This window comes from Pteropus alecto, unplaced genomic scaffold (genome assembly GCF_000325575.1).
Source record: "Pteropus alecto unplaced genomic scaffold, ASM32557v1 scaffold110, whole genome shotgun sequence".
Classification (NCBI taxonomy): domain Eukaryota; kingdom Metazoa; phylum Chordata; class Mammalia; order Chiroptera; family Pteropodidae; genus Pteropus; species Pteropus alecto.
The window spans coordinates 51,492-77,457 of NW_006431920.1; the positions used below are offsets into that span (position 1 = coordinate 51,492).

Sequence of the window (25,966 nt, forward strand, 5' to 3'; positions counted from 1 at the left end):
CTCTTTCCTCTAATCTTTTATGATACTTAGAGTTCATATCCCATAATTTAATATATGATACACTCTTTTACAGTCTTAGCTTATTTCCTACTCTTCAACATCTGCTTTATTATTCATTTATTTAGTTCTTGAAAGAGTATTAGAGACATCAGGTTTTTGAAAAAGGTCTGGTTGTCAGTCTGTTCTTCACAGAAGCCATAAATGACGAAAAGAATTTCTGTGTTCCCAGGGTGCAGCACTGACAGAGCTTACGATACGTTCTGGAGATACGCTGCTTTTAATCGAAGGAAAACTTCCTCCTCTGGTAAGATTTTGCTTCTAAAAAGGCATTTCATAAATAATAGGTATTGTCGTCTGATTACTAAGATGATATACTCGCACCATGGGAAAGTGGGGGCGTACAGACAGTCATAAGGAGAATAAAGAACTTACCCCGAAGCTTGCCACAGAGACGCTGCCACTTTTCACGTCTGTGTGTAGTATCTTCCTGGAAAATCAATCGTACGTGTAATCTTCTTTTCTACGTTTTATATTTAACTTTTTAAGCTGACCATAAAAATCTAAAAACAATGATAGCCAATGAATGACTTACCACAGTTTAATTCACTTATCCCTATGGTTAGAAATTTAGCTTGTTTTAATTTTTTTTCTTTTAATAGTATTTCTTAAGATAGTTCTAAAGATGGAATTAACAAGTTAAAAGGTAGGAACTTTTTAAAGACTCGATGATATAGAAGTTGCCAAACTCTTTTCCCAAGAATTGTGCCAAATTTCTAGTCCTGTCAGGGCTCATTTCGCTGCCCTTTTACAAACACTGCATGTTATTGTTTTTTAAAATCATAATTTGTGGGGTTTTTTTTAACGTGGACACGTGTCAAGATAGAAACAAAAAATGACCCAAAATTCTAGCAGGTAACCACTTGCTTATGATCAGAAAATCTAACAGCATAGGCTTTAAAATGAAAAACGAGCGTCTCTCACATCTCTCTCTCCAGAAAGAGCTATGATTAACTTGTTTTTCCTTGTATACCCTTCTAAGAAAAAAACGATGCTTTTTTGTGTGCTGAATGTAAATATGGGCATATCTTTTCTGAAGTTTCCATAAAGGGGTCGTATCCCATGCATCGTTCCACGCCTGTCCTTTTTGTTCGTTTTTATTCTCTTACTGTATCTTGCGGGTCTGCTATCGACCCACACAGACCTGCCTTATTCTCTTTCATGACTTCATAGAATTCTGTTGTATTTTATCCCATGCTCTCTGAAGTTAATTTTTGAATTGATAATACTTGTGATTCAAAATTCAAAGTGTAAAAAAGGCAGAGCCAGGAAAAATAACTATCCATCTTATGCCCCAGCCACTCATGGTCCTCCCTCCATAAGCCACCAGACTGCTCTGTGGCCTCACACAGAGCTGTATGTTTTTTAATGCACACACATATGTACATAGCACATAATACACATTCATGTGTATATGTCTTTATTTACACAAAAGATTATACGCTAGACTCCCTATTTTGTAACTAGCTTTTTTCATTACTGTTTTACCTCCATACAGGTGCCGTGTCAGTACACCTAAAGCTATGTCACTCTGTTTGATGGCTATCTAATATTCCATTGTATGGGGGCACCATAACTTATTTAACTGGCCTTTTTTCAAAGATTTAGGTGGTTTCCAATCTTTTGTTTATACAAATAACACAGCAAAACACATCATAAATGCGCCATTTTGCAAACATATATCTACAGAATAAATTACTAGAACTACTACCCTATTTTGCTACTATACATAAATAGTTCGCAGTGAATATCCTTGCATCTCCGGCTGTATATGCAGGGCTGGTGTATCGGAAAGTGAATCCTTAACCATGGGATGGCTGGGTCAGAGAGTTTAGGCACTTAAATTTTGATAGTGCCGAATTACCGTCCAGAAACTTTGTAGCAGTTTATATTCCTGCCACCAATTTACGAAAGTGTTTACCCATATTTTCACCAACATATAGAATGTTATTAGACTTTATGGTTTTTGACAGTCCAGTAGGTGAAAAGATGGAATTTTATTGTTCTTATTTACATTTCTTTAATTGAATGGAGGTTGAGTATTTGTTAATCTTCATCTATTTGAGAAACAGAAAAACAGCCTCATTTTAATATGCATTTCTTGAAATACAGATTTAAGATATTTTATGTGGTTTTCTTCACATTCTCATCTTCTGTTGGAAATTGAGCACAGTAACATCTTTTATACCTAATAACTTAAAGTTCTAACTCAGAAAAAGGGGTGGGAAGAACCAGTTAGATTAGTAAAACTGAAACTACAGGATACGTTTGAGGAAATGGGTTTATTTCATGGAGTCCACAGAACCCAGCTTAGATCAACAGGTTGCTGGTTCTCCGTAAAGTGGAAAACTGCTTGTAACTGGCGCATTAGGTTAGTGGTGCTCTTAGGGACTGCAGATATTTATATCGCCTGTCAAATATTTTGTTTATACTTTTTGTTTAATGTAGCTACTAAGATACTTCTAAGCAAAGAACTTCTAGTTCTAGGCATTCCAAAGTCTGATTTTTATGATTTAAACTTTTAATTGTATAAACAATTAACAAGTATAGATGGCAGTTATACAGCTAAAGGAAAAATAATAAATTCAGGAACGTTTTCTGTTACCAAGATGTTTCTGTGTGGGTGTGAGAGAGGATGTCCACTCGGTCTGTGTGGGTCACAGCTGTCGTAAATGCTCCATTCCTCAGGGGTTCCTGAAGGTGCCCATCTGGTGGTACCAGCCTCAGGGCACCTCGGGTCAGTGGAAGAGTCATCTGGACCAGGCGAACTGCACCCCTTCTCAAGGTGGGGTCTGGAGACCTCCTTCCACCCAAGGTGAGAGCACAGCAGAACCATAGCAGCCAGTGTGTCGTGAAGAGAAGTGAAATTATTGCTTCTGATCTGAGAGGCAACCGAAATACTTGTTTTTAAAAATGTAAGGTTGAAAACAAAAACCTACTTACTCCATAAGTCATTTGGTAACAACAGCACCACCCTATTTTTAGGATGCTTGGGAACCTCCGTAAGGTACAATCTGTTATTACCTTTATGTTATATCAATATATTAAAATTTTTCAAGGCATTTTTCTATATCGCTCTCAAGAGCCTCATGGCAGTGTGAATAGTGGCCTCATTAATGACAGTAGACTGGAATCTTGAGGCTTAAATCACTTACGGTGACTTCACACAGCCCCCCAAGGGTAGAGGGGCAGGGAGCCCACACCCTGCACAGCTCCTACGTTTTCTGCCGCTGCCTCCGCTTGATTGTTAGGAACTGCCTCGGGGCATTCCACCTGGCCTCGCTGACTTCTGGGGAGAAACCAAGTGCGAGCATACAGTTTGCTTCTGAGTCGCTTCTCCACAGACAAGTCGGTACACACACCAGGATGAGCGAGCAGGCACTAGCAGCGACTTTGAACTGATACTGTTATAATGGAACCACAAGTTAATCTCCTTCGTAACTGTAGATAATCTCTTTATATTTTTCTTTCCATCATGCTTTACTTATTTAGCTTTTTTAGTGCCTCGAAGTAGTATATACTTAACATTTCTTTTTATCTTTAAACCCCAGTACAGAAATTATATAAATGAATTAAATTCTTATCTCCTTACTCTTTGAAGTTAGGCTTATATGTATAGAGCAATAAAGTATTTTTGTGTTGAATTAGCTATGAAATTAGCATTAAGTTAATTTTTGGTTAGGTTATATTAGATATGTTAACTAATTCTAAAAATGCCTTGGCAATACGATAATAATTACGTATAGAGTTGGCTACAGACTTAAAAAAAGCATGTTTAATCACTGAAGAAACAGGTTTGGTTTTTGGTAGTCCTTCGTATTACAACATACAGGACAAGCTTTTCATTCCTGAGAGGTTCCTCCAAGTGTCTCATAGCTCATGGTGTCCTCAAGACACAAGAGGAACCAGTCACGAAGCTTTTCCTCTTAATGAAAATCATATCATAAATACATTAAGTGTTAGGTTAGCAGTGTGCCCATCAATCAACAAAGGAATTTAGTTAAAGCAAAAATGAATGAAATTATTCTGAATTTTAAATTTCGTTGCCAGCTTTTATATCCAGAATTTTAGATGAGAGAACATTTTGTTTTTCACTTTTTAAAACAAATGTAGAAAGGCCTTATTGTCAAGGGTTCTTTAAGTAAACATTTACTATGTGGCATCCGCCATACCGGGGACTGGAGAGACAGATAAGAATGACAGCCTGTCCTCTCTTGAAAATCGTATTCTTTTGGGGAGACAGATTAGGGAATAAAATAAATAAATTTTATTCCCTAATTTATTTATTATAATTTATTTATTCCTTAAATAAATAAAATATATTTATTTTATTCCCTAATCTGTCTCCCCATCCAAGGAAACAGACAACAGAGAAACAAGTTGGGATAAGTATTATGAGAGAAAGAAAGAAGAAGCTAATATAAAGAATAAGGGCAGAGTATCCTACCAACAAAGTCCTCTTTAAGGAAGGAGAGAGAATGGAAAAGAACATTCTAGGTAGATAGCACACGTGTGAAATCCCTCAAACCCACTGCAGTGAGAAAATCGGGATCGTGTGCCACCAGCGTGCTCTCGTGCCACCAGTGTGCTCTCTGGCTGCCCATGTACAAGGCAGGGCTTCTCCCCTCCAAAGCCAGGACGGGCAAGTTCAGGGAACCCAGAGCTTCTTGAATGGTATGGCATGAAAAGAATTTACAACATCCTAATGTGCATACATTTCAGAAATAGGAAATCGATGCATTTGGAGCCCCTTTCAGACTCTAGCTCTGTTGTTTGTAGGTGCTCCTGGTGACACGCACGCAGAAGTTCCCCTCTGCTACTTGGGAGACGTGGACATCTCAGAAGAAGCCACTTTGGTGGAACTGAAGTCTCAGGTCAGACCGCTAGCCACTGCGTACCTCGTGGCCATCTGGTTTCTTCCCGTGAGACGTTAATGTGTTCTTCTATTTCCTTTTCGCTCAAATACAGTCTGTTTTGACATGGCAGGTGTTATATGCCATGTACAGTGGTAAGCACCCAACAGGCGACCCGCACGTGGCTCAGACAGCTCCAGGTGTTCTTCCTGCCAGGTGCCCTTGTGGCTGTCGTTTCTCCCTCCTCTGACAGGCATGCTCTGCTTGCATTTCAGGATAGCCCCAGTGACCTGCGGCTTATGTTTATTTTTATTTTTTAGGCAAATATGATTTATCGAAACACACGTAAAGCATTCCGTTGACCCCATTTACATTGTTGTTGTATCAGTGTGATCCATGTGTTAAATGTTGTTATTCAAAAGATGCGTTATCAATTTCCCAGGAGGTCAGAACATGAGCTTTATGTTGGGATGGTGGATCTGTCATATGGTTTTCTTATGCATCAGTATAGAGTGTTTGTCCAAGTGGAGAGGGTGACTTGAAGACAACACTGACTGCTAAAGCACCGTCTCGCTGTTGCGGGACTGGAATGAACAGCCTTTCCTCCTCTTAAAGGAGAAAACTGGCAGATGATGTGAATGTCGGTCGTTGATGTTTAACCTGTATGTCCTCAGTGTTTGAAGCGACCTTCCTCAAGAAAAGCAAATGGCCCTGTTCTCATGAGAACAAGTGGGAAGAGACTTTTTTCTTGTATTGGATTGAAATATACAAAATTGTTGTTTTTAGGTAAAAGGATGAATATTGGCCATTTTATATGCTATAGCCTAAATATATTAATATATAAATAAATAGTTATCTACTACAAAATTAGTACAGCAGTTTGGCCCTAGCAGTTGGATCCAAAGATTTTTAAATATTTCAGAAGGTTATTTCCTTGGCAGAGCACAGATTGAAGAATTACTGATGACAGGTGAAGGCGAGTCTCTTGCTTTTATTGGAGTGGCCTCTACCCTGGGAGTTATACTCACACAGAGGTTAATTCAAAGTTTCATTTTCTAAAACATAATGATTAAAAAGAAGCTTTTGGCTCAAATTTAGAAATCGAAAACACTTATCTGTCAAGCTGATTTTAGTAGAGAGGAATATAAAAAATTATGATAAATGGGATTTAAGAGATATTCCTGTGATTTTTTTTAATAGATCTTATTATTTAAAATACTCTTTCCTCCAGATGTCATAGTGCTTCATTTATTTCCCAGAGCAACATATTCTTAAGAGGGCTTTTTCAAACCCTCTGGACAAAATGTCTGTTTCTTTTCTAGGCCATGACCTTGCCCGCCTTCTCGGAGTTTCTCGTCCCATCCCCAGCCTTCCTCAGAGCCTGGACAGTGGAAAGTAAGCGCCCCGGCAGGCTGTTACGAATGGACCAGCAGCAGCTCAGGTAGGTGTCCTGTTGAACACTCAGTAACAGCAGCCTGTTCTCGGTAATTCCACGTTTGGCAATTGCATGATGCTTTTTATCGTAAACTCTGGGACAACTTCAGTTTCCAGTATCAAGTACAATATTAAGTACTGTGCTCCAGAGACTCTGTTCTTTTTTTTCTAGCTTTATTGAGATATAACTGATATAACATTGTGTAAGTTTAAGGCATACAATCTGTTGGTTTGATATATATAGCAAAATGATGACCACCATAGTGTTAGCTAACCACCTGCAATATGTCACATAGTTACCATTTCTTTTTTGTGGTGAGAACATTTAAGACCTACTCTCTTAGCAACTTTCAAGTATGTAATACACTATTATTAGGTATAACCACCATGCCGTCCATTAGATCCCCAGAACTTACTCATTGTATTACTGTAAGTTTGTAACCTTTGACCAAAAGCTCCCCTTTACCCTGCTGCCAGCCCCTGGTAACCACCATTCTTGTCTCTGTTGCTAAGAGTTTGACTTTTCCACATATAAATAAATATCATACAGTATTTGCCTTTGTCTGACTTAATCTTTTCGTAATGCCCTCAGGTTTCATCACGTTGTTGCAAATGGCAGGATGTCCTTCTCCCTCATGGCTGTGTGTGTGTGTGAGTGTGTGTGTGTACACACCACATCTTTATCCATTCATTCATTGACAGACACTTAGGTTGTTTCCATATCTTAGCTGCTGTGAACATGGAAGGGCAGGTAGTTCTTTGAGATCCTGTTTTCATTTCCTTTGGATAAAGACCCAGAAGTGGGATTTCCAGATCATTTGGTAGTTCTGTTTTTAATTTTTTGAGGGACCATCGTATTGTTTTCCACAGTGGCACCAATGTACACTGCCACCGGCAGCTCACGAGGGTTCTCTTTCCTTTACGTCCTCGCCAACACTTACCTCGTCTTTTTCGTGATAACTATTCCAACAGGTGTGATGTGGACTCGTGGTTCCGATTTGATTAGTGAAGTTGAGCGCCTTCTCATGTACCTATTGGCCATCAGTATGTCTTCTTTGGGAAAATGTCTATTCCTTTCCTCTGTTCATGTTTTAATTGGGTAGTTTGGGGTTTTTGCTCTTGAGTTCTATGAGTTCTTTATAACTTTGGCTATTAACCCCTTATCAGATATGTGACTTGCACATACAGTCTCCCATTCCATGGGTTGCCTTTTCTTTTTGTTGGTTTCCTTTGTTAGTGCAGAAGCTTTTTGATTTGATGCTGTCCCACTCGTTTATTTTAGCTTTTGTCACCTTTGTTCTTGTTGTCAAACCCCCAAAAAACATCGTGAAAGCCAATGTCAGGGAGCTTAGTGGCGCACCCCCTTGTTCTTCTAGGGATTTTACTGTGTCGGGTCTTACGTTCAAGTCTTTCATCATTTCGAGATGATTTTTGTGTGTGGTGTAAGAAAGCAGTCCAGTTTCATTCTTTTGCGTGAGGCTGTCCAGTTTTCCCAGCACCATTCATTGAAGAGACTGCCTTTCCTCGTTATATATTCTGGGTGCCTTTGTCATAAGTTAATTGACCATATATGCATGGATTAATTTCTAGAGTCTCTGTTGTGTTCTATTGATCTATGTGTCTGTTTTTATGTCAATACCATACTATTTTGATTACTGTAGCTTCATAGTCTAGTTTGAAGTCAGGGAGCACGATGCCTCCAGCTTCATTGTTTCTTAAGATTGCTTTGGCTATTCAGGGCCTTTCTGTGGTTCCATACAAATTTTAGGATTGGTTTTTCTATTTCTGTGAAAAATGCCATTGAAATGGGGATTGCGTTGAATGTGTAGATCGCTTTGGGTAGTATGAACATTTTAACAGTATTCTTCTAATCCATGAACACAGAGCATCGTTCCACTCACTTGTGTCCTCGTCAGTTTCTTTCATCAATATTCTACAGTTTTCAGTGTACAGATCTTTTACCTCCTTGGTTAAATATTTTCCTAAGTATTTTATTCTTTTTCATGCCATTATTGTTTTCTTTGTTTTTCTGAGTTTGTTGTTAATGTATAAAATGCAGCTGGTTTTTATATATTGATTTTGTATCTTGCCACTTTACTGAATTTATTTATTAATTTTAATAGTTTTTTGGTTGCATCTTTAAGGTTTTCTAAATAAAACATCATGTCACTTGCAAATAGAAACAATTTTACTTCTTCTTTTCTGATTTATGTGCCTTTTATTTCTTTCTCTTGCCTAAGTGCTCTGACTGGGACTCCCAGTACTCTTGAATAAGAGAGGCAAGAGTGGGCATCCCTGTCTTGTTCTTGATCTTAGAGGAAAAGTTTTCAGTTTTTCACCCTTGATTGTGATACTAGCTGTGGGCTTGTAATAGACGACCTTTATCACACTGAGGCACATTCCCTCCATACCATTTGTTGAGTTTTTAACATAAAAAGATACTGAATTTTGTCAAGTGCTTTTTCTGTAGCTATTGAGGTGATATGATTTTTATCCTTCATTCTGTTAATGTGGTGTGTCACACTAATTGATTTGCAGATATTGAACCATCCTGGCATCCCTGGCATAAATCCCACTTGATTATGGTGTATGATCTTTTTAATGTATTGTTGAATTCAGTTTGCTAATATTTTATTGGGGGTTTTTGCATCTGTGTTCATCAGGGATATTGGCCTATAATTTTCTTTCTTGCAGTGTCCTTATCTGGTATTGATAGCATGGTAATGCTGGCCGCATAAAATAAGTTTGGAGGTGTTCCTGCCTCTTCTGTTTTTCAGAAGAATTTGAGAAGGACTGGTATTAGTTAATTTTTAAATGTTTAGTAGAATTCATCAATGCAAACCATCTGGTCTTAGACTGTTTTTTTAGGTTTTTGATTTCTGATTTAGTCGGTCTGTTCATATTAATTTGTCCATTTCTTCTAAGTTGTCCAATTTGTTGGGGTATAATTCATAGTGTCTTAAATTTTGAATGTTCATATATGGTATAATATTTTGCTTAAAAAGAGAGCTTAAAATTGGCAAAAATGTTTTAAAAAATTAAAGTGTCACTCAATATTATTTTATTTCATTTATTATCAGGGAATATAAACTGGGAAGAAGAACTGAGATCTGCTTAGAGCCCCTTCAAAAAGGAGAAAACTTAGGGTAAGACATCCTACAACACATACAAAATTATACACACATCTTATCATAGTGGGTGGTTTCTTTAAAATCTAACAACTTAAATTTTTTTTTCACTGCTGCTAAGTAGTCTGGCAATTTAAAACAGATTGTGTTTTAGAAATGTATCCGTATGCCTGGGGTCTACAACTGGGAACTCATTTTTCCTTGAAAACGAGAATGGCTTTTTCGGTAAGCCCCAAATGCATAATGAACCCATGATGACCTTGAAGTGTAAGCAAGAGAGTCTTATCAGGGCATTTGGGCAGTAGCACCTATCACTCTGCCCCCTTATTCTGCTTTTTTTTATCCTACGATAAGCCGACATATTACACACTTTTTAAATTATCTGTCTCCCACTACTAGGATGTAAGCTTCATGAGAGCAAGTACTTTATTTTTTGGTCACAGCTGTGTCCCCAATATCTCGATCAATGCCTTTGTCATAGTCAATTATTTATTGAATAAGGAAGCACCCCAAAGTTATCTACAGTCAAATTCTTCCTTATTATTTTTCACTATAGAAAAATTATAAGACGTTTTTGTTAGTATCACTAAATATTAAAATTCTTAAGATTCCTTCTACCTGGTAGGATATGAATATCTTTCTTGCTATATAATAATTCTCATAACTCTCTCTCTACCATGTCTAACCTTCATTTAGAGTCATTGTTTGTAAAAATTCACTCTTAACACAAATGGTATTACCAGGAGTAGTTTCCTGGAGGGGAATTTCTGGATCAAATGATATGGACACTTTACACCTTTTAAAATAGTTAAATTCCTTTCCAGGTAAATTATACCAATTTACGTTCCCACAGTGTTTCTGCATATTTACTTCACCCTCAGACCAACATTGAATGTTGTCATTAAGTGTTCTTTAAATTGATAAATGAAAAACGGTTATCTTGTCTCATTTGCTTCAGTGCTTTGGTTGCGACTAAGATTGGGCATTTTTTTCCAAAGGCTTATAAGCCAATTGTATTTTGTGAGTGTGTGAACTATTTCATATATTTTGCCTGCTTTTTAATGGGGTCTAATCTGTGTGAGCTCTTTCTGTAACAGTGACATTGACCCTTTGCCATGTTTGTTTTAACCTTTTGAAGACCATGCTGTGCACTTACTTAGACCCCCGTCCCCATCGCTCGCCTGTCCTTGACTGCCCTCCTCAGCGAGGCCTCTGGTTCCTCCTCACCCTCTTCACCCCAGCCCGTCACCTCCAGCATCACAGTGACCCCACTGGGCTCAGCGCCAGGACCTCTACTCCCTGGTTCAACAACATAACACCCCAAGGAGAGCTTCCGTCTCTCAAAACGCCCTTCCAGACCACGGTCTCCCCCTTGCACTCCCTTCTCCGCATTCACTCGCCTGCATTCTCCGAGTTCCGTTTCCTCCCGTTACTCCTTTTCTCCGACTGCATCACCCTTTCTTTTGGAAAATAGACCAACATGACAGAAACACATCATTAAAATCACTCGTCATCTCATCCTAAAAACACAAACAAAACAGTTTTCGTTTCTCCCCCCTCTACCTTTCGGTTCTTACCTGTAGTTTTTACTTGGTGTCCTATGACAATCTCCATACATCTATTTCTCCCACTTTTCCGAATCATTCTCTTCCTCCAAGAGTTCTAATCGCCGCCCTTCTGTTATCCACCTCTCCACCCATCTCTCTTGCCAACCTGAAGCCCCTGGCTTCTTCTCCCTGGCTACCCCACAGCAATTCACATTTTTAGCACCTAAAATACCTTTTTTTCCCCGCCAGCTTCTACTCTGAAATCAGCATTTCCCAGGAAGTCACAGTGGCTGGGAACCTGGTCAGGTTGACCCTCTTGTCTCTTTGGCCCTGCCCCGGTCCCCTTCCACGGAGGGAGCCTCCTCCACCCTCAGCAGTGCCCACTGCCTCCCTGAGGACTCTGCTCTGGGCTCACAATAGAAGCTTCACCTCCATTCGGGTCAGGATTGAAAGGAATCAAAATAAAGAGCATTGAAGGGAAATCTCTGCTTGTACAATGAAAAGGAGGGAAGCTTCGCCCATCGCACCCTGTAGTTACCGCGCATTTCTCACTGTGTTTGGAATCTGACCTTGACTGTGTTCTGGTGCAGCCCACAGGAAGTGCTGCTGCGGACGCAGATGCGCCTCCCCGGCGTGAGGGCCTACGGCCTGCCCCAGGACCTGGTGTGGGACACTGCCCGAGGCGGCACTGCCGGCACCCTGAGGCAGCGGGTGGCTGATTTCTATTCCCTTCCCGTGGAGAAGATCGAAGTTGCCAAGTACTTTCCTGAGAAGTTCGAGTGGCTCCCCGTGTCTAGCTGGGTGAGGCTGCGGGGCTTTCTCGAGACACTGGGCCTTCCTGGCACAGGGTGCGGCAATGTGTCAGATAGGGCTTCATTGTGAATTTGAGGTTGAGTTCTTTACTCAAGATGCTTGATTTTCCTATAGAACCAGCAAATCACCAAGAGGAAAAAGAAGAAAAAGCAAGAAAGTTTGCAGGGGGCACCTTATTACTTGAAAGATGGAGATACGATTGGTGTTAAGGTAAGTTGTTGAACAGCAAATTTACCACTTAGACAAACACCAAGATCATGGTGTTTGGTAGAGAAGTGTTGTCAAATCTTCATGGCACAGATAACCCCGTTTTACGTAAGTTGTTTCAAGGAAAGCCAGACAGCTCATCTTATGAGGCCAACAGAACTTCAATACCAAACCTTCATTTTGGGTCTGACTTGAATGATAATGCTTTTTGAAGTCTTACCACTAAGCGTGTTGCTGCGGGTCTTGCGTAGGCTCCCGTGTTAGGTTGAGACGTTCCCTCCCATTCCTCTTAGCACACGCTTTTTCTCCTTTCATCCGGTAGTGTAGCATGATTGCATCAATACATTCTCGACACTGATCCATCCTTGAACAAACCAACTTTGTTGTCATGGAGTAATATTTTTTATGTTCAGGGTTCATGATTTTAATCCTTAATTTAAGAATTAATTATTAATTTACTGATAATTCAGTCCTTGATTTAATATTTTTGTGTTAAGGAATAAGTATTCCTTTAATAATAACTTGGTAGTCAATAATGTGACCAGTGTAATATGAACTTCTTCCCCCCTCCAAAGAAAAGTTAAAAATTGAAAGAGAGGTAAAAAAAATATAAGACTGTTCTTACGTGCATTTCTCTACAGAGGAGATTCAGGATACTGCACGGGTAAACGTTAGGTGTATTAAGAGAGTTCAAAAGACTACGAGACCGGTATACATAAAACTACACGGTAACGAGCACACCCGCCAGAAAGCGTTCTGAGACCTTGCTGGAGACCATCGCAAAATGCGGAGAGGCATTAAGGCTCCAGCGGGCACACAGCCATCCCGTGTATTGGGGCCTCACCACAGTCAGTGTCAGTTTTCCCACCGCGGAGTTCAGTGTCATCCCGGAGAAGACCAGCAGATTACAGAGAGTGCACGCCGAAAAGAAAAGGGCCAGAGAGCTAAGATAGTCTCAAAGACGAGCAAGGTCAGGGGCCTGGTCTTACCAAGTGTTAAGGCTGACTGTAGGGCTTCAGGGCCAGGGTAGACCACTGGGACTGGGACACAGAGCCCTGCGACAGAGTCACACAGATGAGGAAATTTGACAGGTATTTCAGTCAGCATTAACATTAGATCATTCGATAAATGGGTCTGGGAGAATTGGTTATCCATATAGGGAAAATGCAGTCATAATTTTCATAAAGAGAATCCTCAAATTTATGTAAGTTTCATAAACTCTGTGTGCACCTCTGCTCAACCGCATACCACAATCAATACAAAGAGTTACATGTGAAAAGCAGTGGTTTTCAACCTTTAGAAGATACGAAAATCTTTGACTTAGGTTAAGAAGGGTTTCTTAAAATAGGAAACAATGCACAAACATAAAAGAATACGATTGATAAATTTGAGTACATTAAAAGGGAAAACTTTTGTTCATCAGAGGAAGCCATAAAAAGTGAAAAGCCATGCCTCAACCAGGAAAAGTTATATGCAGCAACGTAATTAACAAGAATTATTATCCAGAATATGTAAAGTACTTCTACAAGTCAGTTATAAAAAGATAACCCACCAACAGGGGGGAAAGGGCAGAGATTAACACCGGCAGTTCTAAGGAAAAACCAAGGGGCCAACAAGCAGTTGAAAAGATGGCTTCCTAGTACCGGGCAGCTGCGGGTCAGAGCAGAGCGCTCCACCCGCAGCCAGACCCACAGAACCCGGGCGCTGCCAGCAGGAGTCACACTGGCCCAGCTGCCAGAGACGGCTGGGCAGTTATTTAGTGAGAGAGGCCAGAGTGATGCCCAGCAAACTCCACCCCTACGTCATTACCGTAGACCAGCCAGCGCGGGTGTGAGACGCACAGAAGGTGCACTGGAGCGTGTCGTTTGTAACTGGAAAGAACTTAAACGACCCTCAGAACGGGGAGAGAGAAAATGGGGGGAAAATACAGATGTAGAACACAGCAGCTGAAGTGACTACACCAGAGCCACGGACATACAGGTATCGTGTGTTGAACAGGAAGCCAGGTCACAGACCGGTCATTTATGGAAAGTGCCGAGGATCGCCGCACTGGGATGGGGTACAAGTGGGGACAGGAGCAGGAGCACCAGACTCAGTGCTCACCTCTCGTGGGGGAGGGATGTCAGCAGCTGTCTTCTGCTTGAAAAACGCTGTAGAAAAATGGAGAAACGTTAGCCGCTGTCCCTGACACTCCGTCATGCGCCAAGTACCACCCGTGCACACGCTTAACTCCGTTTCCCTCATGACAAGATGCGGCACAGGGCCGCCCCGAGGGGACTGTGGGACCGCGCCTGGGCAGCTCTGACCACAGCGCCACACGGCCTGTGCCCTCGCTTCCGCTCCCCCGGGGACGTGGGGTCTGCCCCATTCTCTCTGTAGTTTCTCTTATTTTGTAATGTTTCACAGTTTTTTAAAAACACACGTCCAACTTACTGGAATCAAAATTATAACGTTTACCTTGCACCGTTTGTTGGGCTAGAGATCATAATATTTTTTGTGACATTTTCCTCGCCCGAGAGGGGAGAAGCAGCATGACCGTCCTGCACTTTTCAGTCCCTGCGGGTGCGGGCTCAGCGCGGGCACCATAGTCACTGGGGGATGAGGCCGGCTCCAGGGCACCCTTCCCACACCCTGACAAGCCTCAGAATTTTCCGACACACAATTTCCTTGAGTTGTGTTTTTTCAGGGTTAATATTTTGACAAGCTGACACTCACTGAGACGTGGCTGTGGGCGGCCGTGGGGAGCAGCCAGTGTTTATGGTAAATGACACTCATTTATCAAACTGACTGAGCGCTGGGAGGCAGGCCTTGTCCCCTTAGAAGGACAAATCGAGCATCTTTGTTGAGAATATGCCAGAAGCTTCCTGGAGATTCCAAGGAGTTAAAGGACAAGGCACACGCCTTCCCGCAGAGGGGCACAGGGACGCTGACCATGTGTAAAGCAAACCGTGCTTCTAGCTCAACAGGGTCCCCCCACTGGCCCGCTCTCCCCGCGCTCTGACGCCCCTCTGCTGGGCCCACGCCCCACGGGGCATTTGCAGGCAAAGGTCAGGTGGCTGAGCCGAGCCCTCTCAAGCCCTGCCTGACACTCGCACAGTTTGTCATCAAGCACTAGAACGTTTGCTATCGGTTGTTAACCTAGTTTAAGTGTGGATATTGCCTTATGTCAGTTCAGGTAAATTTTTACCTAAATTACCTGAATCTCTATGTAAATTTACATAAATTACTCTCGTAGATTGAAAAGATACCTGAAAATATGTTCATTCTTTTGAAACGTAGAATCTGCTGGTGGACGATGACGAAGATTTCAGTACAGTCAGAGACGACGTTGGGAAAGAAAAGCAGAAGCAGCTCGCCCTGGGGAAAAAGAAAAGGTAACGCAGGGTCCTTGTGTGACGGGGCCCCGAAACCTGACTGCTCGCGCTCGCTCTCCCTCTCCCTCAACAGCTCCAGAGGAGGAGGGCTTGGAACGGCAGCACACAGCCACAGGCGCTGGTGAGGAGGCCCGGCCTGCTGTCCTGCACAGCGCCTCCACCAGGAAGCCCGCCCCTGCTGGGTCTCAGCACTGCCCCCGACACATACACACACACACACACACACACACACACTTCTGGGTCTTTCCCTTCAGATACCAGCACACTCAGGTCTCAGTCATCTGAAGATAGAAGCACTTGCAGTCCACGTGCCACTCCAGCCACTTCCTCCCTTGTTCCCTCCAAGAACTAGCCTGGGTGCTGGTCCCTCAGCTGCCACTGGCCACTGCCCGCTGGCGGAAGCTCCCCATGCAGGCCTCTCACCTCCCCGGCTCCCTCCCTCTCCAGCCTGGCGCCCTGCTCCCTCCTCACTCTGCACACTCCCCTGTCACTGTCCCTCGCCTTGGGACCGCCTTCCTCTTCCGTACACAGTCGCCTGCCTCCAGGCCCCACTGGACATCCCTCCAACCCTGACACTTCACACTGCACGTGCCATCCCCCCCACGCAGGCCACCAGGGCGCCATGGTCCTTGTCTGCTCCCCACCTCTCTCTCCCGAAGTCTTGCTCTGTCATCAGTGGTCAGTGTCCTTTCCTGTCCCGACTGCGCCTGGCAGGTTGGGCTTCCTTTTCTTGGGCGAGTCGCTGCAGTAGCCTTTCAAGTCGCCTGCCTGCCTGCCTCATCCAGCCCCTGCTCACCTCGTCTTCATCTCCTCCTGCCCTTCCGTAGTTTGGGTCCCCGTGTGTCAGGCGTTGTGTGACAGTGGCCAGGGGCATCTAGCAGGGCTGGAGTAGACAGTATGAGGAAGGGCCGAGGTGGAAGTGGTGGCTCCAGGCGTGTGCGTTTGTGGTGATTCCTGGAGTTGGACATGTAAGATTTGTGCTTCTGGGAACTGTGTACTTGGATTCAGAAGGTGAAGAAAGAAAGATGACTTTACTGGGAGACACTGTCACCTCCCGGATCAGAAAAGACCCCAAGCCTGACCGCGGTCCCGCACGCGACCTTGGTGGGGGTACACCGAGGTCCTCTGACGGGCAGTCTGGACATATCTGTCATCTCTGTGGCCTGTTCTGACTTGACCCCTAAACACTGGAATGAATTTTATAGTCACTCCAAATCCCCTGACCTGGTAGAGCCAACTGTGCCGGTGACTGTGCCGGTGACTGTGCCGGTGACTGTGCCGGTGACAGCCTCTGTGTCTCCCGCAGCCAAGAAGCCCTTCGGGTGCAGAGCAGCAGCATTCTCTCCAGTGCAGAGACACCTGGCCGGCCCCAGAGACCAGAAGCTTCTCTCTCCATCCACGTCGGCAGTTTCAGATAGCTCTGGCAGCCACCAGTGTACCTGCAGGCACCGCACCCGGCTGGTGCTGGTACCGGTACCGAAGCAGCTGCTGGCTCGGCACGGTCGGCAGCGAGCGCGAGGCCTTGGTGTTCCCGCCACAAACTCACCGCTCCCTCGAGCAGGCACGCCCTCCGGTCCTCGGCTTCCTCACGAGCCAACAGCAGCTTCATCTCGGCAGGCAAGTGCACTTCACCACTGGGCCACACAGCGGGCCCCCGAGGGGGCTGGCACAGACCTGGCCACATCTCACAGGTGCCGCTCAGACGCTGCCTCGCACCACACTTGACGCCAACTGCCATTTTTATAAGGACGGTCACTGGTTTTGCATTACCTGCCGACACGGATAGAACAGCACATGCCAACCTCTGCCGAGTCTGCCGTTGAGAACGCACACTCTCCTCTGCCTTGCTCAGGTGACTTGTTTGGAGTCTGCACTAACCAGGGTCTGACAGCTCAGCTCACCGCTAGGCTGGCCAGGCCCAGGTGGTGACAACGGTTAGCTTGCTTTCTGGTCCCCACAGAGCACATGTTCTCCCTTTGGTTTGAGTTAAAATTGACTAAAGCATGAGTTGTCACTAGAATGAAGAGACAGACAGAACACCCTCTGAGGAGAGGGAAGCCCGAGGTGTTGTCTCGCCTGCTCGTGTGAGGTCAGGCATTCTCACGGCTGTGGGCGTCCCAGCCGACAGGCCCGGAGCAGGTCCTGAGTGGCCTTGATTAAAACAGGAAAAGGAAATGTGAGCTAAAGTTTTTTTCCTCTTAATTCAGCATGGCCAGCTACCAGATTTAAAGATTTAATTGGTATTTATGACAAACATAGCATGTCACTGACTTGGGACCCTGGGACAATTCCCTTTCTCAAACTGTAACTCGGTGGAAAGCAGGAGTCCTGAGAAGACACTGTAAGTCCCTACCTTTGTCACCGCCACCCCTCACCCCTCGCTGAGACAGACCACACGCAGCTTTCTCAGCCTTTTATCACCAGCTATTAAAGTAGAACTTAAATGTGAAGAGATGGAGAAGAATTAGAAATGTGGGCAAGGTCAAGGCCGCATTGCCCCCAGGCTGCCTCTGGGGGGCGACAGTGGCCCTGCTACTCCCTCTCCCCTCTGTCCTCCTTCGGCCCTGTCAGGACCAGCGTTAGAAACCGTGGCCCCATCTGTTTCAGACTGTCGGGTCTCAGAGCATCTCTTAATTTGTATGGAAGCAGTTGCGTGGTAAGAAGTTGGCCTTGGACCAGCGAGCCGCTTCCAGGTTCTCAGACGCTAACCCAGACACTAACCGTCTCGGCCTTCACAGGGTCCCACGGGCCCCGAGGGAACCAAATCCGCAAGCCCCAGCGGCTCTTCTGTTCCTTTCACTTCAGCTGACATGTGTCCTTGCTATGCCCCTTCCTTTCACGTCGAGGTAATAAAATATTAACGTAATGACTGAAAAGCTTTGCCTTTGAGAAGCCAGAGGCCTCACTGCATGTGAAGTATCAAGCTGAGCACAGTGGACCAGCCCTGTTGTGTGCGTGGGCAGCGCCAGGCCCCTGGGGGGTCTCCGCTGGTTTGCTCTGCTCACTCCCGCTCCCTCTCTTCCCTCCATTCGGGGATGGAGTGGGGCTACAGGGAGTTTGTGAACCGACCAACCGTTCTTTCAGGGAAGCCTTGCTCCCACTCCCTGCTGACTGCTTCCAGTCCTTGGCCTCCCCCACCCCCCAGCATACTTCAGACGCTAAATAAACATGGTTTATATTTAGAAAGACTGTATCAGAACCACTTTAGAAATAACAGAAGCATCTTTACTTTTTAAGTAAAAGTTCGGGAAAGATCGTATTGGACGAGACTGGACATGGTCTGGTTCCTTTCCTTCTAGGGAAGAACTGGCAATGGGGGTTGCATTGCAGAAAACATACTTATTCCTCTGTGACGTTTTTCTGGCAGAGGTGGCAGGCACGCAAGGATTCCCTGAGGATGTAGAATCATGGCTGCACAGAGGTGGGCTTCCCTGTGGAACAGACTCACTGAGGGACCAGCGTTGGGGCCCTTCGCCCTCCCTGGACGGGGACCGAAGGGCTCGTCTCTCCTCCCGTCCTCAGTTATGGCCCAGCCAAAGCACAGCCATAACACGCGGGTCACCAGCTGCGGAACAAACTCAACAAACAGCGCGTGTTCTCGGGATTCACTGCCCTCCAGAGGACCGTGAAGCGACGATGTTGCGCGGGTCACCAGCTGCGGAACAAACTCAACAAACTCAGAGCGCGCGTTCTCGGGACTCACTGCCCTCCAGAGGACCGTGAAGCGACGATGTTGACACACAAGTCAGGAGGAGGCACCGTGTCTAGCTCCCTCCAGTTGCTCCAGTTCCCTCTGCCCCTGCCCCGGGGAGTGAGCGTGGTGCCAGCTTCAGTGTGTTAGGTGGCCCCCCATCTTGACCTGCGGGCTGCCTGCAACACAGCAGGGCCTCCTCTCCTGGCTCCTGCAACCTGCCTGACAGACGTTCCAGGCCCCTAGCCTTTCTCTCAGCATTGGTTCCATCGCCCAGGGGCTTTTCCGGGTGGCGATGGGCCACCATCAGCTGCAGGCATACATCTTGTCACTCGGTGCCTGTTTGGAGGGCCCCTGGGCCCGATGCCCATTGCTTCCAAGTGGGTGACTTGCCCACACCCTGCCGCTGGCTCCATTCAGATGACAGGGGAGGGGAAGGAGTTGCCTGAGGCTCCCAGTGCTGTGCGCAGGGGAGGGGACAAGGCCGGCCATCCGCCCAGTAACCACTGTGCTCCTTCCACACAGATGTCAAAAGTGACAGCATTCTGCCTTACTGTTAGCGGTATTTCGCCTCGCTGCCCTTTCCCAACCACACTGGTTCCTCCGAAGGCAGGCGGCTCCATTCCATCCGCCCCCCGCCCCGGTCCAGGTCTCGGGAGGCAGGTTCCTCCGGGCTGTGCACTGTGGACGTGATGCCTCATGGTTCAACCTATGGCTAAAGGACAAATAAAAACCCAGTGCGGAAGTAGCATACAGGGCGGGGGACGACCACACTGAAACCTCTGGAAGACACAAGAGGCAGCAGGCGCAGTGGTCACAAGCCCCGACGAATGGACGGATCGTGCCAGCTACCCACCTGCCTGGGAGGTGAGGTGAGCCCCTGCCCAGCTGTGCTGGCCACCCCAACCCTGTCTGGAAGACCTCGCGTGCCCGTCGTCCAGTGGGTGCAGCTGACGTGGCGTTGGAAGGACCCCTCTCTGTGGAAGAAGCGACTGGGCGCATCCTGAGGCCGCACATCTGGAGGCCTGGGGACAGACGAGCTGTGGGGCCGAGTGACCGCTGGCTTCTGTTTGTCAGCTTGGGGGCTGGCGGGGAACACAGATTCCTTCAAAGCTGAGGAGGCTTCCAGTGCATCTGCTGGCCAGCAGCGTGAGTGAGGAGCCAATAAGTCTCCAGCCAGCCGGTCATCTTCCACGTTTGCAGCCTGTTTGTGCTTCTGCAATCAAAACTGAAAGCAGGGCCCCAGCTGTGGCCCGACACAGCGTGGCCTATGGCCGACGCCGGGCTGGGCTGGCACGCTCAGGCCAGGCCTCAGGATGGCCCTCGGCGATGTGCCCCCATCTGCCCTGAAGCTCGCTGTGCACCAGTTCGCTCATCTCCTGTAGTGGCCCCTGCCCCATTCTGTGGCTTCACCCCTGCACAACAGGTACAACTCGTGTCTCTCCAGTGCTTTTGCTTTTCCAAACATGAAGTCGATGTCTGATTCCACTGCCAGGAATGATGAGTAGTTACAGGACACCTCAGGGGCTTAGGTTCAAGTCCAAGACAAAACTAGACAGGTACAGTCCTCGCCTGGGTAAAAGCACGCTGCGGGACAGTCCGGACTCCCTGCAGGCCAGGGACGCGACAAGGAATGGCATCTCTCCACCACCGATACCCGTTCCCATTGTCAAGGCCATCCCACAGCCAGCCTTCCAGCCATCGTGTCCACCCTCCAGGAGGGGAAAGTGACACATCTGACCACAGGAGGAAAGACAGGAACGTTCCCATGTTTTTAAGGAAGCTTTCAAGAAATCTCAGTTAATAGTCTGTCTCTGACCAAAACTAAGTCACAACCCTGGAGGTGCCGTTACTGCGGGGGCGTATTCGGCACCCTGCTCCCACCAGCTGATGCAGGACAGACATCAAGCCATGGCTGCCACAAGTACCAAGAGTCTGGGCTTCACATTCAAAATTAGATTACACAACACGGGGCCAGGACTGAGGTAAGGTGAGGCCTTGGGTGCAAACTTTAAAGGCACCCAAAAACCTCAGTAAGCAAGCTAGGTAGGCCATTTTCAGTACGATATTTTTAGAAATCAAAATTAATGCAGAAAAATCTACCATGAAGAAATTATCAAAATTTTAAATAGGTTCAGCAACAAGTGAAGTCATGTAAGCCTGGATATTCAGAAAAGAATCTCAAGTTCTGCAAGCATACCCACAAGCACCTGGGGCCGACTCCACGCCCAGGGCTCTCCCAGAGTGGAGGGGACACTGAGCCGGGGTCGGAAGGAACAAAGGACACAAACTAAGTCCTCCACGTCACGGAAGACTGTGGGAAAAGGGGAGGAGAATGAGCGGTCAGATGTGTCAGTTTCCCCTCTCCAGCCCATGCCCCCAGGTTAATCTCCCCTAGCCACCGTCAGTCTTCATGCAGTGTAGACACTGAGCGGGGAGCAAATGGAGTGACCTCAGTGCCTGTGGCAGAGGCAGGGTCCAGGGGTTCGAAGCCACCAGGTCCAAGGCAGGAGCCCCAGCAGGAGCACTGCCTGCGGCCGCAGAAGTCCCTGGGTCAGACGTCAGTCCCCAGGTGTAGGTCAGCATCCCAGCCGGCGGGCAAAGGCCGTGTTGGCAGGCGGGCACTGCCGACCACACGGTGCCAAGGGACAACTGGAGGTTCAAGGACTCCCACCTCTTCCTCTCCTCAGAGACACAGGAGTCTCTCCTTCCAGACACCTGGAGACCATCCGTTACCTGGGGGACTTGTTTTCTTCGAAGAGACTTTAAACCCCGAGGGGAGGACGGCAGGGCCAGCTGGCTGACGAGCACAACCCATGACTGTCTTCGCTGCAGAACCCGATGGCGCTTCCCAGCTGCCTTTGCAGCCGGGCACGGCCAGGTCCCTTGGGTGAGTTTTCATTTCCAGCACTGCTACCCCCAGACGGGCACAGGAACCCTCCTGCACACCCCCCATACTCCCGACCCCAGCAAGGAGGGGTGACCTGAGGACTGTGGCCACAGGGCAGATCCATGAGCGCCTGGCGCAGGGTGACCCGAGGACAGTGGCCACACAGGCAGATCCGTGAGTGCCTGGACAGACACCCACCCTCGACTCTGCCATTTGGGGTTTACGTTTAAAGCAGTGTAGTCTGCCCCAACTGACAATTCACATTACCGGATCAGAGCAAGTTCACTGGATAGAGCGCTGCTTTTCATAGCCGACGAACCCCTAACAGGAAATCGTACTGTCAAGCCCAGTTGCACTGCACTTGAACCTCCCTCTCCCGTTGGCTGGCATCTGGCCTTGCCCCGCCGCAGACGCGCCCTGCAGCAGCCTCCTGCCCGCGGACACGATGGAGCCAAGCCCCGCGCCTGGTGGACCATGGTGGTGTGGGAGTGGTGGCTGGCGGCTGGCTATCCCCACACCACCCTCCCCAGACCTGCTCCTGCTCAGTCGCCCAGCAGCTTTCCGGCAAACAGGAGCCTAGCCTTCTGGGCCAGGATGCCTATGACAGGCCCTATTTCCCCACTCGTCACGTGGGCTGGGCTTGGTGTCAGGTCAGGGTCACAGCAGTCAACGTATGATCTGGTGCCTAACTACGCCATGATTCCAATCTCTGCCACATGCCGGCTGCAGGACATGGGACAAGTTGTGAACCTTTCCTCATCCGTGAAAACGCAGACACCCACCTGGCAGGACTGCCAGGAGGAACAGATGAGGTGACGTGTGTGAAATACTTAGGCCAGTGCCTGGTATCAAATATGGTAAATGTGCTAAGCCCCTGAGCATCACGGTCAGTCATCGCTGGCATGGCCCACGTTCCTTTTGCACTGACTTACTCATGAGTATGTGACCAAATTCTAAACAATGAGACGTTAGGAGAGGTCTGCTTCTAAATAAGTAAAACCTTAAAAAGAGACATAGAAGATATAACCACCTGCTCATACACGCCTTATACTAGACACGTGATGCCTGGAGTGGTGGCAGCCATACCGTAACCGTGAGGCTTGACCCTAGCCCTAGCCGGTCATTGGGAGGCAGGTGCACACCAGGACAAACAGGCTCTGTAAGCAAGGAGGGACAAGCTGCTGGGGAGGAAAACTCCATGCAGGAAAGCCACGCGGCCCTCTTGCTCCCTGCCGGCCTGATTTCCAATTCCATGATCCCAGGCCCCACCTTCACCCCAAGAAGGGGGGCGGGGGGTGGCGCAATTAAAGTGACCTTGAACTTGAAGAGGCAGCTCCCTTGGAATAAAGGCACCATGGCTCAACAGAGGCAGAAGAGCTGCCTGTTTAGTTACATATAAAAGGTTGAGGAGGTTAGCTCAATAACTGCAATGACCCATCCTAAGTTTGATCCCAGGCAAGGCCAGCGGGGATCAAATATGAGAACCTCGCTCCACTCAGTGCCTCATCTCCTCGCCAAGCTTTTAATTCAACAGATCCTTGAACCCACACCCTAAAAGAACAATGGCGTTCTGTTTCGCTTTTCACCTACCATCAACTCAGCTTATTTTTAGAGCAGCTGGAAAATATTATTCTGAATCCAGTTTGGAAGGATTTTGGCAACCTATATTTTATGTCAAAGCACAAGAAATGACAAATCTGACAATGGAGGGTCAAAAACAGGCTTGTTTTACTTACACACAGAACGACTTATTTACACCCCTGGATGTGGACTATGTACATAGCAATACAGGAGGCATTTGCTCCCACGGTGGGTGCTGTATAAATTAAGATCATAAATATGAGGGCAAGCCCCACCCGAGGACACAAAATCTTTACTCCAAGACTGTTCAGGGACCCCCCCTCCCTCCCTCCCTCCACACCGACAGGACCATGAGACCCCAGGGAGCCCGAGGGACCTCCACACAGCAGGGGTCTTAGGGCGGGCAGGGCAGCAACAGAAACGCCACCACGAACGAGATGCAGGCCCTTCACCGACAGTTTCATGCGACACTCATGGCTGTTCCTCTCACTTCTAACTTACTAGAATCAGGAAAACGGCTTTAACAAAAACAGCGTTGCTTTAATCACTGGCGACATATTAAACACCATGCTTGATTCCAACCCAAGCTTTCACCAAGGGGAGGGCGTGATGGCTTGGGGCTGTGCTGCTGCCTGCGCAACCCCCCATCGCCTCCCCCTACGTCTAGCCTGTCCAGCCCGTCCAGCCCAGGAGCCTGGGAACCCCAGATTCCAGGCGCTTCCCGCTTCAACTGACAGGGCAGCCCCAACTTTGGGACCGCTGGCACGGGTCCCCATGCCCCATGATCTGTACTTTCGAGTGACTTTTGGTGCTTGGATTCTTTCTTCACCTTCACAGGGCGGGAAAAATGCACAACTGCCCAGTGTCACCTCCAATGGGGTGGCTCAGGGGACGTACAGAGCAGGTGGGGCTCTCGCCCCAAACCCCAACGCTGCCACGCCATAGCAGGCACGGGGAGGGTCGTAGAGCCTTGGGGCAGGGCCTTGGCCCAAGCCCAGCACCCAGGACCACCAGTGGGAGCACCCAGACCAGAGATGGGGCCTGGTGGTGATCAGGGGACCAGCGGGGAGCCTGCAAAGCACGTGGCAAGTCAGAGCTATTAAGCTATGAGCGCCCGGGGGCTGCGGGCTCAAGCCGCACGGGCCGCTGACAACTCCAGAGGCATGGGGACTGGGAGTCTGAGATGAGGCCACCCACAGGGTCACAGGCTTTGGAGTGACCTCAGACTGCCACCAGGGCCACTCTCCTGGCAACAGCTTGTCCCACTGGATGGTGCTCAGGACACTTCCCTCCACAGAAAATCAAACTCATGTGGACACAGGCACTCCCAGCCCAGAGAGCACCCCAGCTCAGGAGGGACCTGAGGCAAATGGGGAGGGGGCTCATCAGCCCAAGGACACGGTGACCTGCAGACCGGATTCAGGAGGAACAAGTTTTCCTTTCTCTTCCATCAAATTAAAGTGGACAGGAAAGGAAAGGCACCCACACCGCAGCCAGGCCAGGGCGGGCCCTTGGGAAAGCCCTTCCTGACAGACGGGACATCAGCTGTGTGCGGCCTCGCGGGGCTGCTGTGGCGAACCACGGAGCGGCTGCGGACCGGGCGCCCGGGAGGTGGTGCCACGCGACGTGCTGTTGAAGCACGCGGACAGCAGCCACAGGACAGTCCCGCGCAGCCCGGCCAGGCCGTTCCCACCGGAATGCAGTGTCGGCGAGAGCCGAGGGCAGCACAGTTTGTCCCCCCATGACGCCAGGCGGAAAAGGCGCATGTCCCCAGGTAGCTGCGTTGGTGTGCTCCAGACCCCGCCGCGGCCCGGAACGGCGTCTGGGAGGCTTCCTGTCGCGAGCAGAGGGAGTAGCACCATGAGAAGGGACAGGAGCCGTGCCACACGCTCCCCAGCCTCAGTCACGGGAGGAGCGGAGGACGCAGGCCGCGAGGGCCGAGGCTAGGCCTCGGCGGCTGGGGGACTCCGGCTCAGCTCCTTGATGCCACACAAGATCCTCTTCATGTGACCCACCTTGGTCACGCCGAGGTCCTGCAACGAGAACACAGCCGCCCTGACGCCGGGCCGAGCGACACTGGACACAGACAGAGGTGGAAACGGTGGCAATGGCGACACGAGACGGAAACGGCACACGGACGACGGCACGCAGACGCCGCCGCGCCCCTCCTGGGGACCGCCGCTGAACGAGACGAAGACCAGGCGCAGGCCTGCCGCCAAGTGGGCCGAGTGCCCCAAGAGCCAGTGCCCGGGGCACAGCCAGGCTCCAGGAGCTCAGGCCACCAGACCTGGGCACGTCACCGCCTCTCCGGTCCCGAGGTGGTGGGAGGTGCTGGCCCACTAAGGGCATGGACTGCACCAGAGGAGCCGCCACACAGCCAGCAGCTACCAG

At 48.0% G+C, this 25,966-nt stretch overlaps 2 protein-coding genes and 1 long non-coding RNA gene across 7 annotated transcripts in view; 1 reads left to right on the top strand and 2 right to left on the bottom strand.

The window, feature by feature from the left end:
* Nucleotides 1–18,599, top strand: part of USP40 (ubiquitin specific peptidase 40) — a 69,915-nt gene extending 51,316 nt beyond the window's left edge. For all 5 annotated transcript variants that reach the window (XM_015585407.2, XM_015585405.2, XM_006906617.3 and 2 more), the window contains 9 exons: nucleotides 230–304; nucleotides 2,746–2,872; nucleotides 4,837–4,931; nucleotides 6,233–6,351; nucleotides 9,425–9,490; nucleotides 11,610–11,820; nucleotides 11,947–12,042; nucleotides 15,319–15,413; nucleotides 16,720–18,599. In XM_015585407.2, the coding sequence (XP_015440893.1) occupies nucleotides 230–304; nucleotides 2,746–2,872; nucleotides 4,837–4,931; nucleotides 6,233–6,351; nucleotides 9,425–9,490; nucleotides 11,610–11,820; nucleotides 11,947–12,042; nucleotides 15,319–15,413; nucleotides 16,720–16,831 (996 nt within the window). In that variant the 3' untranslated portion in view covers nucleotides 16,832–18,599. The remainder of the gene's footprint in view (nucleotides 1–229; nucleotides 305–2,745; nucleotides 2,873–4,836; nucleotides 4,932–6,232; nucleotides 6,352–9,424; nucleotides 9,491–11,609; nucleotides 11,821–11,946; nucleotides 12,043–15,318; nucleotides 15,414–16,719) is intronic.
* Nucleotides 11,829–15,366, bottom strand: LOC107195302. Its single transcript, XR_003044680.1, has 5 exons — nucleotides 15,288–15,366; nucleotides 14,143–14,189; nucleotides 13,029–13,094; nucleotides 12,260–12,403; nucleotides 11,829–11,940 (listed from the first exon to the last, which is right to left on the bottom strand). It is a non-coding gene; the product is annotated as an uncharacterized LOC107195302 (long non-coding RNA).
* A 5,101-nt stretch (nucleotides 18,600–23,700) lies between the features above and the next one.
* The window catches only part of DGKD (diacylglycerol kinase delta), a 70,938-nt gene continuing 68,672 nt past the window's right edge, over nucleotides 23,701–25,966 (bottom strand). The window contains exon 29 of the mRNA XM_006906618.1: nucleotides 23,701–25,608. Coding sequence (XP_006906680.1) covers nucleotides 25,519–25,608 — 90 coding nt within the window. The 3' untranslated portion in view covers nucleotides 23,701–25,518. The remainder of the gene's footprint in view (nucleotides 25,609–25,966) is intronic.